Source organism: Ovis aries, chromosome X, assembly GCF_016772045.2.
Source record: "Ovis aries strain OAR_USU_Benz2616 breed Rambouillet chromosome X, ARS-UI_Ramb_v3.0, whole genome shotgun sequence".
In the NCBI taxonomy this organism is placed as follows: Eukaryota; Metazoa; Chordata; class Mammalia; order Artiodactyla; family Bovidae; genus Ovis; species Ovis aries.
In genome coordinates, this window is record NC_056080.1 from 31,157,736 (window position 1) to 31,173,113 (window position 15,378).

At 34.8% G+C, this 15,378-nt stretch overlaps 1 protein-coding gene across 9 annotated transcripts in view; it reads right to left on the bottom strand.

The window, feature by feature from the left end:
* DMD (dystrophin) overlaps positions 1–15,378 on the bottom strand; it is a 2,668,835-nt gene that overhangs the window by 794,687 nt on the left and 1,858,770 nt on the right. For all 9 annotated transcript variants that reach the window (XM_060407875.1, XM_060407877.1, XM_060407874.1 and 6 more), the window contains one exon: positions 1,567–1,731. In XM_060407875.1, the coding sequence (XP_060263858.1) occupies positions 1,567–1,731 (165 nt within the window). The remainder of the gene's footprint in view (positions 1–1,566; positions 1,732–15,378) is intronic.

Sequence of the window (15,378 nt, forward strand, 5' to 3'; positions counted from 1 at the left end):
CCCTCTGCATTCAAAGAAGAGTGTGATGAGATACTCAGGTCTCTAAAATTTAAGTGCCAATCAATGTACAAAGGCTGTAAGAAATAGATACAGAGGTTTATAAGCAATTCTAAAAGTGTTTTTCACTCTACTAGGAGTAAGTTGAAGGTGTTCAAGAAAACAGGCATGGCATGAAACCACATACATAGAATGATATATAATTTGTTATGTCTTGAATACAAGAGGATGTAGTTGGCAGAAGAGGATAGAAAGGTAAACTGGAATAAGTCTGAGAGGGTTTTATAATGTCTACTAATGGGCTGATACTTATTTTGTAGGCACTTTGTCTTCAAAATGACTTCAGTTTTAGATAAGCAGTCTACAGACATGTTAAGTACAATTAAAGTAGGGATGGAAAGTGGATTATAATAATAAACATGATGAAGACATTCTAGTGATATGAGTTTAATGAAACGTTATTGCTAGTAAATGCCAGAAGAAAAAACTAAAAATGCTAGTCAAGTAATAATATTATTATTATTATTAACATTATATATATTATATATCTCTTATATATATAAAGCATATATATGCTTTATATATGTATATAAAATATGCTTTCACTAGCTGAAGAAGACTCTTGAGAGTCCCTTGGACAGCAAGGAGATCACATCAGTCAATCCTAAAGGAAATCAACCCTGAATATTCATTGGAAGGACTGATGCTGAAGCTGAAACTCCAATACTTTGGCCACTTGATGTGAAGAGCCGACTCACTGGAAAAGACCCTGTTGCTGGGAAAGATTGAGGGGAGGAGGACAAGGGGACGACAGAGAATGAGATGGTTGGATGGCACCACCGACTTATTAGACATGAGTTTCAGCAAACTCTGGGAGATACTGAAGGACAGGGAAGCCTGGAGTACTGCAGTCCATGGGGTCACAAAGAGTTGGACAGAACTGAGCAACTGAACAGCAACAACAGCATTATAAAAATGAGAAAGGGAATATTTCCTGCCGTATCAATAAACGAGCATGTCACAGTCACCAGCAACTACTGTTCACCAAAGTGAGCCAGTGAGCTCTTACTACATTCAAGAATGAAAAGAATACCTGTCATCTAGAATCCACTTCCTATAGTGAGTCCTGAGGAAACTCAGGATATGAAAATACAGGATACTGGCCCCAGAGAGCTGAGGTGCTTAGCAAAGGAATGATTTCAGTGTGCCCAAACTCTTGCATCTTCCCATACGTAGAAAGGTGCTAAATTTCTTAACTTGAAATATCTGGTTTTCCTTTTTTTGACAATAATCTTTTGATGTGCAGACTACCTGCCCTTTGTTGCAAAACTTCTATATAATCTGGCTCTTTCCTTCACCTCCTTAGAGCAGTTCTCTCTGGGTTACTCGAGATGCTGCCTCCTGGGCTTAAGTCCTAAAAATTTCCACTGAATAAACATAACTCTCAATTTGTAGGTTATGAACATTCTTTTAAGTTAACAACAACAATGATAATGATAACAAATGAGAGATTTACTTCAGCGATATTCCCACTCTTGTAAAATAATGTTTAGTGCAAGAAGTCCTTACCTTAATGTCAAATGGTCCTGTTTGATTTGGTTGGTTGTAAATTTCCAACTGACTCCTAATAGGAGACAGCCACAGAAGCAGATGATTTAATTGCTCTTCAAGCCGTCCAAGGTCTTTTATGTGAGCCTCAATTTCTCCTTGTTTCTCAGGTAAAATCCTAGAAACCTACAAGGAAATAAAAAATATAAGATTCATGATTTAAATTTTAAAAATAAATATTTCCAAAAACTACTGTTTTGAAATATAGAAATTTACCGAACTTGGTATTTTAACAGCATAATATTGATGACTTACATGTGTTATATGGTAGGGTTTAATTCATGTATGACAAATGATTGATTAATAATCTTTCCAAAAATTCTATGCTTTGAAGGCAACAAACCTTTCTTTTTAAAATTCAAAACACACACACAGTCACACAAATGCACACCCAACTCCGACTAATGAAAGTAAAAGATTGTCTTCTTCATTTTCCCACTCATTCATTAACATAATGGTGTCTTGCATATTATATGCCAGATACTCTCTCTTTATATAGTTGCTTCTAATGTTCTTTTACGGTCAGGAAAATTGTACAAGGAAATTCTTTCATCTACGAAGAAAACTGGTGATGTAAGCATTTTTGTGAACTGTAGTTTGCGAGCTCTAATATAACCAAGAATCAAACAGAATCAGATGAGTGGAAATAGAAAGTAAAAAACTTTTGAATTAAATTATAATGGAATGATTATCAGTAATTTTTATTAAGTGCCAAAAACATGTTTAGAAGTTTCTCATTTAATATCCTCTTTAATGTGCCCAACAAATCTGTCACGTTGATACTATTATCTCAACTTCATAACTTTCTATAATTTTGTCCTGGATTGAAAATTTGAAATAACTTGGGAAGCAGTGTGGTATGCTGTTCAACATCATAAAGTCTGGAGTTAGGCTGCTTGGTTTCAGATCGTGGTTCTGTCCTTTTCATACATTTTGGTCAGGTTTTAACTCCCAAAGCCTCCTCTACAGAATGGGGGCAATGGCAGAACCCACTTGATAGGGTCACAGTAGGATGAAATAAAGTAACCCATGCAAATAGCCTAGAGGAAACAGAGTGCAGACAGAGAGTGGACTTGTGAACATGGAGGGGAAGGAGAGGGTGGGATGAATTGAGAGAGTAACATAGACATATATACACTGCCATGTGTGAAATAGAGAGCTAGTGGGAAGCTACTGTATAACACAGGGAGCTCAGCTCAGTGCTTTGCAATGACCTAGAGGGGTGGAATGGGGGTGGGGTGGGAGGGAGGGGATCCATGTATACTTATAGCTGACTCACACTGTTGTATAGCAGAAACAAACACAATGTTGTAAAGCAATTATCCTCCAACTAGAAATAATAGAGAAACAGAGAGCAATATTCTGCATGACAGTAAATGATAATAAAATCATTAGCAATTATTGCCCAAGCTCAAGTGTAAGCAGAGAGCCAGGAAAAGCAAGAATAAAGCCTTTTTCTTCAGATTTTTAAGGGCTAAAACAGGTACACAGGAAGAGTGTGAACTTACCATAGCAACTCTTTATGGTATTATTAATAATTCTTCTAACATAACATTACATTATAATGTAATATGACATTTATATAATGTAATATGTAATATAATGTAGTATCATATATACATTATAATATAATGTAATCTTCTAATATAACATTACATTATAATACTTAATTAACTTATATTCAGAGTACCTCATGTGAAATCATGCTGGATGAAGCACAAGCTGGAATCAAGACTGCCAGGAGAAATATCAATAACAGATATGCAGATGACACCACCCTTATGGCAGAGAGCAAAGAGGAACTAAAGAGCCTCTTGATGAAAGTGAAAGAGGAGAGTTAAAAAGCTGGCTTAAAACTCAATATTCAAAAAACGAAGATCATGGCATTGGTTCCACCACGTCATGGCAAACAGATGGGGACACAATGGAAACAGTGACAGATTTTCTTTTCTTGGACTCCAAAATCACTGCAGATGGTGACTTGCAGCCATGAAATTAAAAGATACTTGCTTCTTGGAAGAAAAGGTATGACAAGCCTAAATAGCATATTAAAAAGCAGAGACATCACTTGGCCAATAAAGTTCTTTCTAGTCAAAGCTATGGTTTTTTGAGTAGTCATGTATGGATGTGAGAGTTGGACTATAAAGAAGTCTGAGTGGTGAAGAACTGATTCTTTTGAACTGTGGTGTTGGAAAAGACTCTTGAGAGACCCTTGGATGGCAAGGAGATCCAACTAGTCAATCCTAAAGGAAATCAACCCTGAATATTCATTGGAAGGAATGATGCTGAAGCTGAAGTTACAATACTTTGGCCACCTGATGCAAAGAGCTGAAATGTATTATGACTACATTTGTATATATTGTGCAAAATGCATGCAAATGCATGAGTAATGGGCTAACATCTAGCCTGGGCTGATGAAGGACAGCCTGGGACTGCCCTTAGACTTCCACAACAATGTTTTCTTGGGACATGAACTTTACGATGAACAGGAAATCCCGTATCTGGCTTGTTTCTTATATGGAACTATGCCTGGATTGGAGAAGCTGGGAGTTGAAATACGGCCCATGGGCCTATATGACTAAAATGGAGTAAAGTACAGAAGGGAAATAGAGGATGTGGCTTCTATCTAAAGTGACCTGCAAATAAATGAACTGAGATACCAAAAAGTACATTTCTAATACAATCATCTGATACTAAAATGGACTGCTATTGCTGTTGCTTAGTTACTCAGTCCTATCTGATTCTTTGGGACCCTTTGGACTGTAGCCTGCCATGCTCCTCTGTCCATGGGATTTTCCAGGCAGGAATACTGCAGTAGGTTGCATTTCCTTCTCCTGGCGATCTTCCTGACCCAGCGGTTGAACCTGCATTTCAGTAAAGTGGATTACTAAGGTTCATAACATTTCTCTTTCTCTAAATATTTAAAATAAGATTGGCTAGATAATTTTTAATCTGAAGAAAAGTGAAAAAATAAATTAAGTGACCTGTATAAACTCTGGTTTTCATCCCTGGCAGCTTTTCCCTGTGTGGATGAGGCAAAAGAAGCAACATGTGTGGGTAGCATGGAATGTCTGGCCATGCATAATGAATCATGAGGCTGTATCAGCTTTGTCTGACTTGTATCCTGCTATAAAACCAAGTAAATGTAGTATTAGATCAAAGCTTATGTGGATTTCATGAGGACATCTATGGTGCTGAACTATATTTATACATGTATGTGAATGTGCGTGTGTGACAGCTGATATCACAAATATAGTACCATGCATATATCATCTAATAATACCCTCAACTTATCTTTTCCAGCATCTCTAAGGAGGGAACTAAACAGCTTATTTTTATTGGATCATTTTCTACTCACAGGTAAATGTAAAAAGCATTTTGTTGCTTCAATGCACAGCATTTAAGAGTCACTAGATTCCAACACTACTGGAGATAAAAGTCATAATACATTCCTAAAATCTCTAAAATCAAGTGTGAACTCACTTTTATATCTGATTACAAAATAGTTCATGTTTCATTTAGGCTGTATAGTTATGTGCAGAAATCTGGGTAACCTTTAGCTAAGATAGTAGGTTTCCTTCTCATACTCCCAACTCATCCCTTCCTGGTTATAGAGATAGAACCATCCCTGACAGAAAACAATGCAGTGGGTGAGATCTAACATCTGGAATAATTAAAGGATTGCTTACAATGAGATTATGGGGCACAAGGGGTTTTCAGCTTAGTTATGGAACCTATACTGGACATATCCCCACAAACCTACGCTTCCCACTATCATAGCATTTACCTTATACTATTTAATTTGTTATTTACATTTAATTTAATAACTAGATTCCTACACAATGTAGATCTTCAATAAATATCAGTTGAATGCAAGAAAAACAATTTCCAGACTCAGGATTAATTTCTTTTTTTCTTAATGTAAGAAGCGAAACATGTCCAGAGTAGTCAACAACATAAAAACATGCAATTTTATCCTCAAGTTAATCTTAAATTAACTTTAATCCTCAAGTGATCTTTAATTAAAAATCGAACATATTAGTAAATTGCACTATATAAAAATCAGAAACTTATGCATGGTGAAGAAATCTAAAAGCAAAGTAAAAGGAAAAATGACAAATTATGAAACAAAAATTTGTGACAGATATCTCAGATAATGTGTTAATTTCCTAACCCATAAAGAGAGCTTCTACAAATTAGTAAGAAGGCCAACAACCAAAAAGAACACAGGACAAAAGTTAAGGGCACTTTGAGGAAAAGCAAAAAAAAAAAAAAAAAAGAAAACACAAATGGATTTTAAACATACAAAAAGAAGTTACTCTTTGGTTACAATGAGAGATCTGAAACTTCCAAATACTGTATGGACAAAATAAACCCAAGTCTAAAACACTTGGCTGCCAAGGCTGTGGGAGATTCAGACTCTTATACTTGGGATGTATATATTGGTGTACCTCCTGTGGAAGGCAATTTTGGCAACATTTACCATATGCATATAACCTTTGACCCAGAACTTTTACTTCTAGGAATTCATCTTGTAAGTATATTTCTGGAGTTAACAATTAATGTTTGGGGATGTTAGAGCAGGTGGTAAATGGGATAGGGGATTTTCACCATAGTTTTTGAAAAATAAAAGTTTTACCTTTGCAAAGAAATAAGTTAATTTAGAAAGGAAAGCTACTAGCTTTTGTTGCTACCAAAAACAGTGTTGAGAAATTATACTTTATATATTTTAGTAGCAAATCATTATTAATAGGATATAACATATCTAGTGTGGAGTAGGAAATGGCAGCCCACTTCAGTATTCTTGCCTGGAGAATTCCATGGACAGAGAAGCCTGGCAGGCTACAGTCCATGCTGTCACAAAAAGTCAGACATGACTGCATGCATGCACAAACACACACACCGTATCTAAAGCCATCAGTCAAAAATCTGATTATTTTTCTAGGACAGTATCACTAAGTTAATCATAGGGTGGAATTTGAGGCCTTCTAGCACATAATTATTGTGTTCCCTCTCTACCCTTCAAAATGGTCTTTAGGAACTAATGGCTTCTTCTATACAGTTCCTGGAAAAAGGTAACAGATGTGAATAATTTATGATGCAAACTAAGAGTTCTGTTTTGTGTCAGTTTCTATGTGCTTTAAACTAATTTAGTTATATTTACTACTTAATATTCTTATCAAAATAGGGGACAGAGATACTTTACTACCAAAATATGTCATTTTTCCTAGTAATCTTTTTAAGTATTAAAAAACCATGCTCTTTATACAACATGCACTCTGTGGTGAAAGAAAACAATTAAAGACATTCAGTTCCTTTATGTCTTAATTTAGTATCTAACTAAAACTTGACCTAATTTCACACAAGATTAGGCTTCCTTTTCAGTTCTTGAATATTAATATCAAATGTGTAGAAGTGTTAATATTAAGATAGATAGAGGTGCCTACTTTACAAATAAACAGATACTAAATGTTGACTTTGTATCTTAGATCACAAATATTCTAGAGAAATTAAAGTGTTAAGCGTAAAAAACATTAATAATGATAGAATAAACTGCTGGTGTGGAGAAGCCCTTTAGAAGTGACAGGAATGTGAATAAACTATTAAATATAATATTTGCATTGTTCATATAGAAATTAAGGCCAAATAGCAGAATTAAAAACAATAACTACTGGGAATATGTGTGTTATCTATCAGCCAAAGGGTAATATTATTGCATATAAAAAGATCCTTCAAAGGGTGAAGAGAGATGGATAATCTACTGGAAAACTGAATAAAGAATATAAATAGGAATTTGACAAAAAATGCAAACAGTCAATAAACAGGAGAAAAGTCCAACCACTAAGTAGTCACTGAAATGCAAATTAAAATAGCAATGATATGCCACTATTTGCCTATTATATTGCTTTTTAAAAAGGCATTTGTCAAAATTCTAGAAAGTAAGTGTTCTTATGATGAATTTAAGAGCATTAATTCTTACTTTTGTGGGGAGTAATTTTATAATTCATACCAAAGAGCAAGACTTCTACCCTAAAAACTATAAACATTATTCACATATTAAGGAAAATTTGAGCAAAGAGAGGAATATACTTTGTTGAAGGTTCCAGTACTGTAAATATGTTAGTTCTCTTCAAATAATGTGTAAATTCAATGCAATCCTAATCAAAATTACAGCAGCTAGTTTTTAATAAAATTGATATCACAATTCTAAGATATATATGGAATTGCAAAGGGTCAAAAATGTCTAAGACAATTTTGAAAAAAAAAGTTTAAGAATGTTTATAAGCAGATGTCAATATTTATTTTAGTTAATTATGTGTGATATGGCTGAGAGAACAAATAAACTATATACATTTATTTAATTTATGACAATGGTGCCCACTTTAATTTGGTGGATTGTGGATCATATTTTCAATACCTGGTTCCAGATTAATTGGATAGTATCTTGACTCTTACTTTACACCACATACAAAAAATCAATTCTTGATTGCTGCAGACCTCAGTGTAAAAGAAAACACAGGAAAATATCTTGATGATTTTAGGTGAAGCGATTATTTTTAAAGTAAGACATAAAAAGCAGTACCCCTGGTGGCTCAGCAATAAAGAATCAGACTACAATGCAGGAGCTGAAGGAGCTGAAGGAGCTGCCAATTCAATCCCTGGGTCAGGAAGACCCCTGGAGGAGGACATGGCAATCCACTCCATGGAGTGCAGAATGGAGAATTCCATGGACATAGGAGCCTGGCGGGCTACAGTTCATGGGGTCGAAAAAACAGACACAACTGAAGTGACTTAACATATGCACATGCATAAAGGAAAAAATTGATACACTGAACTTCATTCATCAAGACATATTATTAGGAGGGGAAAGAAAAACAAGGTTTAAGTTGGAAGAAGATATTCATGATGCATCTATCTGACAAAGAACTTGTATTAAAAAACTCTGACGTCTATGAGAAAAAGACAGGTAACTATTATTTTGTTCCCAATGGGCAAAAGCTTTGCACAGGAACTTGACATTCGTGGATACAAAAATAGCTCTAATTATCAGATGCTCACAAATTAAAACACAATGAGGTACCAGTTCACATCCACCAGAATGGCTAGAAGGAAAAGGAATGAAACTGTATCCTCTTGATGAGGATGTAGACCAACTGGAACTCATACACTGCTTGTGAGAGTGAATTAGTACAACCATGTTGGACGACTGTTTGGTGCTATTTCCAAAGCCGAACACACACATATTTTATGATCCAGTCATTCTATTTCAAGTATATAATAAAGAAATGTGTGTGTATATATGCAGTAAAGGGCATGAACCTCATAACAGCATTATTTATAATAGCGTCATACTAGATACAACCCAAATGTCTACCAACAGTAGAATAGATAAACTGTGATATATTCACACAATAGGATATTATAAAGAGAATAAGAAAACAGAGTATGGTACATGAAATAGTATAGAAAAATCTCACAAAAATAATGATGAACAGAATTCAAACATAAGAGCATATACTGTATGATTCCATTTATATTAATTTCAAAGACAGGCAAAACTAATAGAGGTGTCCTAAGTCAGCAGAGTGCTTATCCTTGGGTGAAGGTGGTAGCTGGGAAAGGCTTAATAACTGGGAAGAAACACAAAGGAGACTCCTAGGGTCATGTCTGAATCCTTGATCTGGGTACTAGTAGCATGGGTATAAAAACTCAAAAAAAGCCATCAACTTCTCTTGTTATTATCTGTGTACTTATTCTCGATGTGTTCACTTCTTGTCCTTCAATTTAAAAGATCCAATGAAAATATTTTTAAAGCCTGAAAAGTATCCATTCCTTCTAATTAACCCATGAGGAAATTAAAGCTCAAAACTATAAATAATCTCCTAAATCTACTAGTAAGTGGAAAAACTCGGCCGTAACCATAAGCATATAGGTTTTTCTGACTCCAAATTCTACTTTTCTTTTCCCTTCTAAAACATATGTTCTACTATCATTCCAATCTAACATATTATTTCGTAAATGGAGTCTTAAAATTCATACTTTTAAAAAGTTTTCACTTTTGTGAGAACAATCTATACCCTTAATTCTCATTATCACTAATGAGATATACACTTAGATGTCAACTTTATTATGAAATAATATAAATGAAATGTAGTTCAACATATTTCAGATATAAACACATTTTGAAAACAAAAGAGCTACTATTTGATATTTGGTAATTCATGACTCTATTATATGAGACTATAAGAAAAACTAGATTGCTCATTGAATAAATTGTTGGATTATGATTAATATGAAATCATGATTAAATGATCTTCATATAACTGCAATAGGTAACTTCTGTATTTTGGTAGATTTGTCATTCATTTTTAAATGTTCTTTTACTTTTGATGTAAAAGTTACCATTTGTATTTAACACCATAAAGAGACCAATTTCAGTTTGTAACAATGTAAAACTTTCTAACATAATAAATCAAATAGGCAAAAGAAAAATCAAAACCCAAATCAATTCATCTTATATAATTTTACAGACACTCTTAAGAAAAAACCATTGTCATACATCAATAGGAAAAAGATCAACTTGTAAAAAACAAACTGAACAAGCATCAGAAACAGACAATTCATGAAAGAAGACCTATAACTGACTATAAGTCTATTAAACCATTTAACTTCACTAGGAACTACAGAAGTGAAATTCAAACAGTGAGGTTCAAATCAACTGCACCTATTGATTTGGCATAGTTTTAAAAATTTTATCTTAAGATACTAAATGGTGGTATCATATAATAACAATAGTTCAGGGAACTGGGTCTTCTCATACGTTGCTGGTAAGCAAGTATATTGGAATATCGCTGAGGGTTGGGGCTGAGAATGAATGGGGTAGAGCTTTTGCAGTACATATCTAAAGATAAACATATTCTTACACTTAGACCAGAAATTCTATTTCTAATAATTTATCTTAAGGTGACAACAATGTGTACATAAACTATAGGAACACAGTCTCATAGAGATGTAAAGCGTTTGAAATAGTTTACATGCTCACCAATAGGTATGGGTTAAAAATGATAAAACATCCATCCACTGAAATACTCTGCAGTAATTTAAAAAGTGACATTGATGAATATTTAGTGACATGGGGAAATGTACACTGTACCAAAAGTTTAATAGCTACAGTTTCTGGTAACATTATTTTTTCTGAGTTGCATTATGAATTTTTCTGCAATGAATATGTATTGCTTTTTAATAACAAAATGACTATTTTACATAGATACACATGTATCCTTCTTCGATAGAAACAGAAAATTGGTATGGTACTTATAATGTGTTCAGCGTTATTCCAGGTGTTATTGATAAATCAACAACATTTAGTAATAACAGTTCTATGATGTAGGTGAAAGTGAAAGTGAAGTCACTCAGTCGTGTCCGACTCTTTTCAACCCGTGGACTGTAGCCCACCAAGCTCCTCCATCCATGGGATTCTCCAGGCAAGAATACTGGAGTGGGGTGCCATTTCCTTCTCCAGGGGATCTTCCCGACCCAGGGATCGAACCCAGGTCTCCCACATTGCAGGCAGATGCTTCAACCTCTGCACCACCAGGGAAGCTGGTACTAGTAGGTATGATGTAGGTACTAGTATACTATTGTCCCCATTTTACACATGAAAAACTGGCTCAGAGAGGCTGAGTGACTTGCTTAAGGTCACACAGCCAAAAAGTAGTAACTAAACCAGGATCTGAACCCAATATGAAGTTTAGAAGCATATGCTCTTAACCAGTGTACTATTATATCTCCCTTTATATGACTTTGACAAAACACACTGATATGAGTACAAAAGGAAGTCCACTTTATTTCATAGCATTCCCTGAAATAAATTCCTTTAGTTACTGATCGGATCTTAGTATAATTTCTTCATAACTTTGAAAATATGTGGAATGATAAAGTCCTATTGACCTCTTCCAAATCAAACTACCAAATAAAATTTCCAAAATTCCATTCGTTTTACTTGCTTAAATCATATGACTGATTTGCGATTTTCTCCAAATGTTTTAAGTCCGCCTTTTGAAGAAACAGCTTTCAACAATTTGACCTTCTCTACTATTCACATCTTTCTAATTACAAAACTCCATTTTGGTGAAAATGGTGACTTCATCGTTCTTGTCCTGCCCCTTGGCTTTTCTTCCTTCTGTTCCTCTGTCACCATCCACTCTGTCATTAAAATGCCTTCTTTTCTCTCAATAAAGTATCTTTTCTCTTAATTGACACATATAAAACTCTCCTCCATCCTTCATGTTTTGGTTAATGAAAGTGTGACCTCCTCAGAGAAGATTGCCTAATTCCTTTGGATGGAAATAATTATTCTTTCTAAAAGATTCTACAGCATTTATCATCTATGCTACTTCATCTGACTCTGTCAGTTAACGCTTTTTTTTCTTTACTATTCTCTTTTAACTTGTACCTTCCTGCCTTATCTCTCCCCAAAGCTTAAATACCCACACATACAACCACACATCACGCACACACATAGCCTTGACTGAATTTATATACCCTTATCACCTTTCTTCAGTGGACGTGGATCTGAGCAATCTCCAGGAGCCCGTAAAGGATAGGAAAGCCTGCCATGCTGCAGTCCATGGGGCAGCAAAGAGTTGGACATGACTTAAAGACTGGACAACAACAACAAAAACCACCTTCCTTACATGGTATAACATTTGTTAAATGACCAATCACACAAACCAGTCAGTCATGTGCTACTAGAACACAGAAGAGAGAAGGTGAAGCTGACGAATAGAAGCAGAGCTCTCTTCAAAGTACTTTATGTCCTCGCATGTCGCATTTCTAACTCTGCTTCCTGTTTGAGTCGACATGTGAATGCCCAAGCTCACTAGAACGGCAAGAGCAGGTCTTGCCTGGCAGCTGCTCTGGTGAAATGTGACTCGGGGAATACAGGAGTATGAAAGATAAGTCGAGAGGATTAAGGAATACATGTAGAAGACTCAATTCTTGATGTATTTTCTTGTTAGCTATGTTGATGTCATGGATTTTGGAGCTAAAGACTAGATTTATATTAATTACAGTACTGGCAGGAACATTCAGTTAATTCAGTGGCTATATACCTAGTAACTGCTTTTGTTCAGGCCACTGCCCCATATACTATCCATAAATCTATTATCTTTTTTATTGATTCAAGTCACCTATTGTATGGTTAAGTATAAACCTTCACTGCCAACACGAATTCACCTTGAGAACAGCTAAATAACAGTGCATTCCAATGCAGCTTAAACAAATACTGTCTTGTCAACCAAGGTTTGTTTTTTTTTTTAAACTTCCAAAATTTAGTAATATCAATTTAATAATTTATATAGAACATTATCTTTCTTCAGATAAAACACATTTGGTGCGGAATATTTGGAGACCTCATTTTACCATGTATATTTTCTATCTCAATAGATTAGAGCTACTAGAGAACCTGAGCTTAGGAAAGATATTCTTAGGCACAAAACTCAATCATTTTTCACCAGTGATCTCCTGGTAAAATATCCCTCACTAGGAAGTCATTTCTTTTCTTTCACTCTAGAAACCTAAAAGAATAATGAATATAAAACTGAAAAATACATTACGGTTATATGCCACCAGACATTTATTTATTTATTTATTTTCTAGTTTGTTATTTTTTAAATTTGAAAAATTTAATTCTTTAATTCTTACATGCGTTCCCAAACAAATTATAAATGTATATGCAATTTTAAAGTGACAAATTACAATTCATTTATAGGACAGTCACCCCCGCCCCCCAAACTCCATGGCATAACTCTTGGGATCTTACTTTAAAAATAAGTGGACTGCCTTATGACCCAGCAATCCCACTGCTGGGCATACACACCGAGGAAACCAGAATAGAAAGAGACATGTGTACCCCAATGTTCATCAAAGCACTGTTTATAATAGCCAGGACATGGAAACAACCTAGATGTCCATCAGCAGATGAATGGATAAGAAAGCTGTGGTACATATACACAATGGAGTATTACTCAGCCATTAAAAAGAATACATTTGAATCAGTTCTAATGAGGTGGATGAAACTGGAGCCTATTACACAGAGTGAAGTAAGCCAGAAAGAAAAACACCAATACAGTATACTAACGCATATATATGGAATTTAGAAAGATGGTAACGATAACCCTGTATGTGAGACAGCAAAAGAGACACAGATATATAGAACAGTCTTGGACTCTGTGGAAGAGGGAGAGGGTGGGATGATTTGGGAGAATGGCATTGAAACATGTATAATATCATGTAAGAAACGAATCGCCAGTCTAGGTTCGATGCAGGATACAGGATGCTTGGGGCTGGTGCACTGGGATGACCCAGAGAGATCGTATGGGGAGGGAGGTGGGAGGGGGGTTCAGGATTGGGAACTCATGTACACCCGTGGTGGATTCATGTTGATGTATGGCAAAACCAATACAGTATTGTAAAGTAAAATAAAGTAAAATTTTAAAAATAAGTACATAAATAAAAAAATAAAAGTAAGTGGATTTTCCTTGTAAAGTATGTGGCTGTTACAAGGTTTAAAGATCTATATTTCCTATACTGCTTCTAATTTTAAGAGGAAGTAACATTTGAAGATTCCTGTATCAAATCACAGTATATATTAGTTTCATTGCATAACCACATGATGGCCACACCTGAATTTTGTTATTGTTGCTGAAGATCTGAAATGCATAATACATGATGAGGTAAGTGAATACTTCGAGGGAGATTTCAAAGTCAGTAAAATTTGATGTACAATAAATAGGTTTGCAGTCCTTGGAGAACTCTGCCCTTATTACCACACTAAACCCACATTAGCTTTTAAATAAACCTTGGTGTTCACAGGCAGTATTCTTGTTCATTAATTTCTTAGTTTGCAGTAAAAACAACTAACTCCATGGTAAAATAATCCTTAATAATACACATAGTTCATGGAAAATATTTTTTGACTGTTCACCTTGATTCGAACCTCCTGTAAAGATAGGAAACAAGTCCTATAACGGCACCCAGAGGCATTAGACAAGTAAAGTGAATTGGTGAAATTGATTTGCCCAAACTTCAATAGCTATCATTTATCTTCTAAATGGATTTTATAGGGATTTACACCCACCTAACTATCCACCTACTCACACACTCTTTACTACATAATGTGATTTTGATCACATACAGTTTAAACCCTAAGGACAATAAAACTCACAAAGAAGTTAAAATGTAATTTTATATGATATATACACACTGTAGAATGTGTTGTTACAAATTAACCCCATATTTTTCTTTCCCCCTCTCTCCCAGCTCATACTGATTCTAAAACAAGGAAAGAGCGCTTTGATTTTCACAATCTTTCATCAGCAGTCTTTGTTCTTATTTACTTAAAGGACCTGTTCTTATTTACGTAAAGTCAGCAGCCTGACTGATACAGAAAAAGGTCCTTCAGGTTCTTAGCTAACATTGTCTTCTATTTTGTGTTTCTTTTGTTCATTAGTTTACTTGACCAAAATTCATGGGAAACTATGCCATGATTTGTGTAATTTTATTCAAGCAAGTAGAATCAACAAATTATAGCTGCTTCATATTTACTAAGATAATCCTTGAGGTATTAGTTAAAATTGGCTATTTTAATAATAGAATTTAAAAAAAATCAAAACCTTTTTTGCTAATTTTATGTAAATCATTATATTCCAGAATATGGACTTTAGAGAAAAAAGGGGGGAGGGAATATACTGCATAATCACATATCCGCAA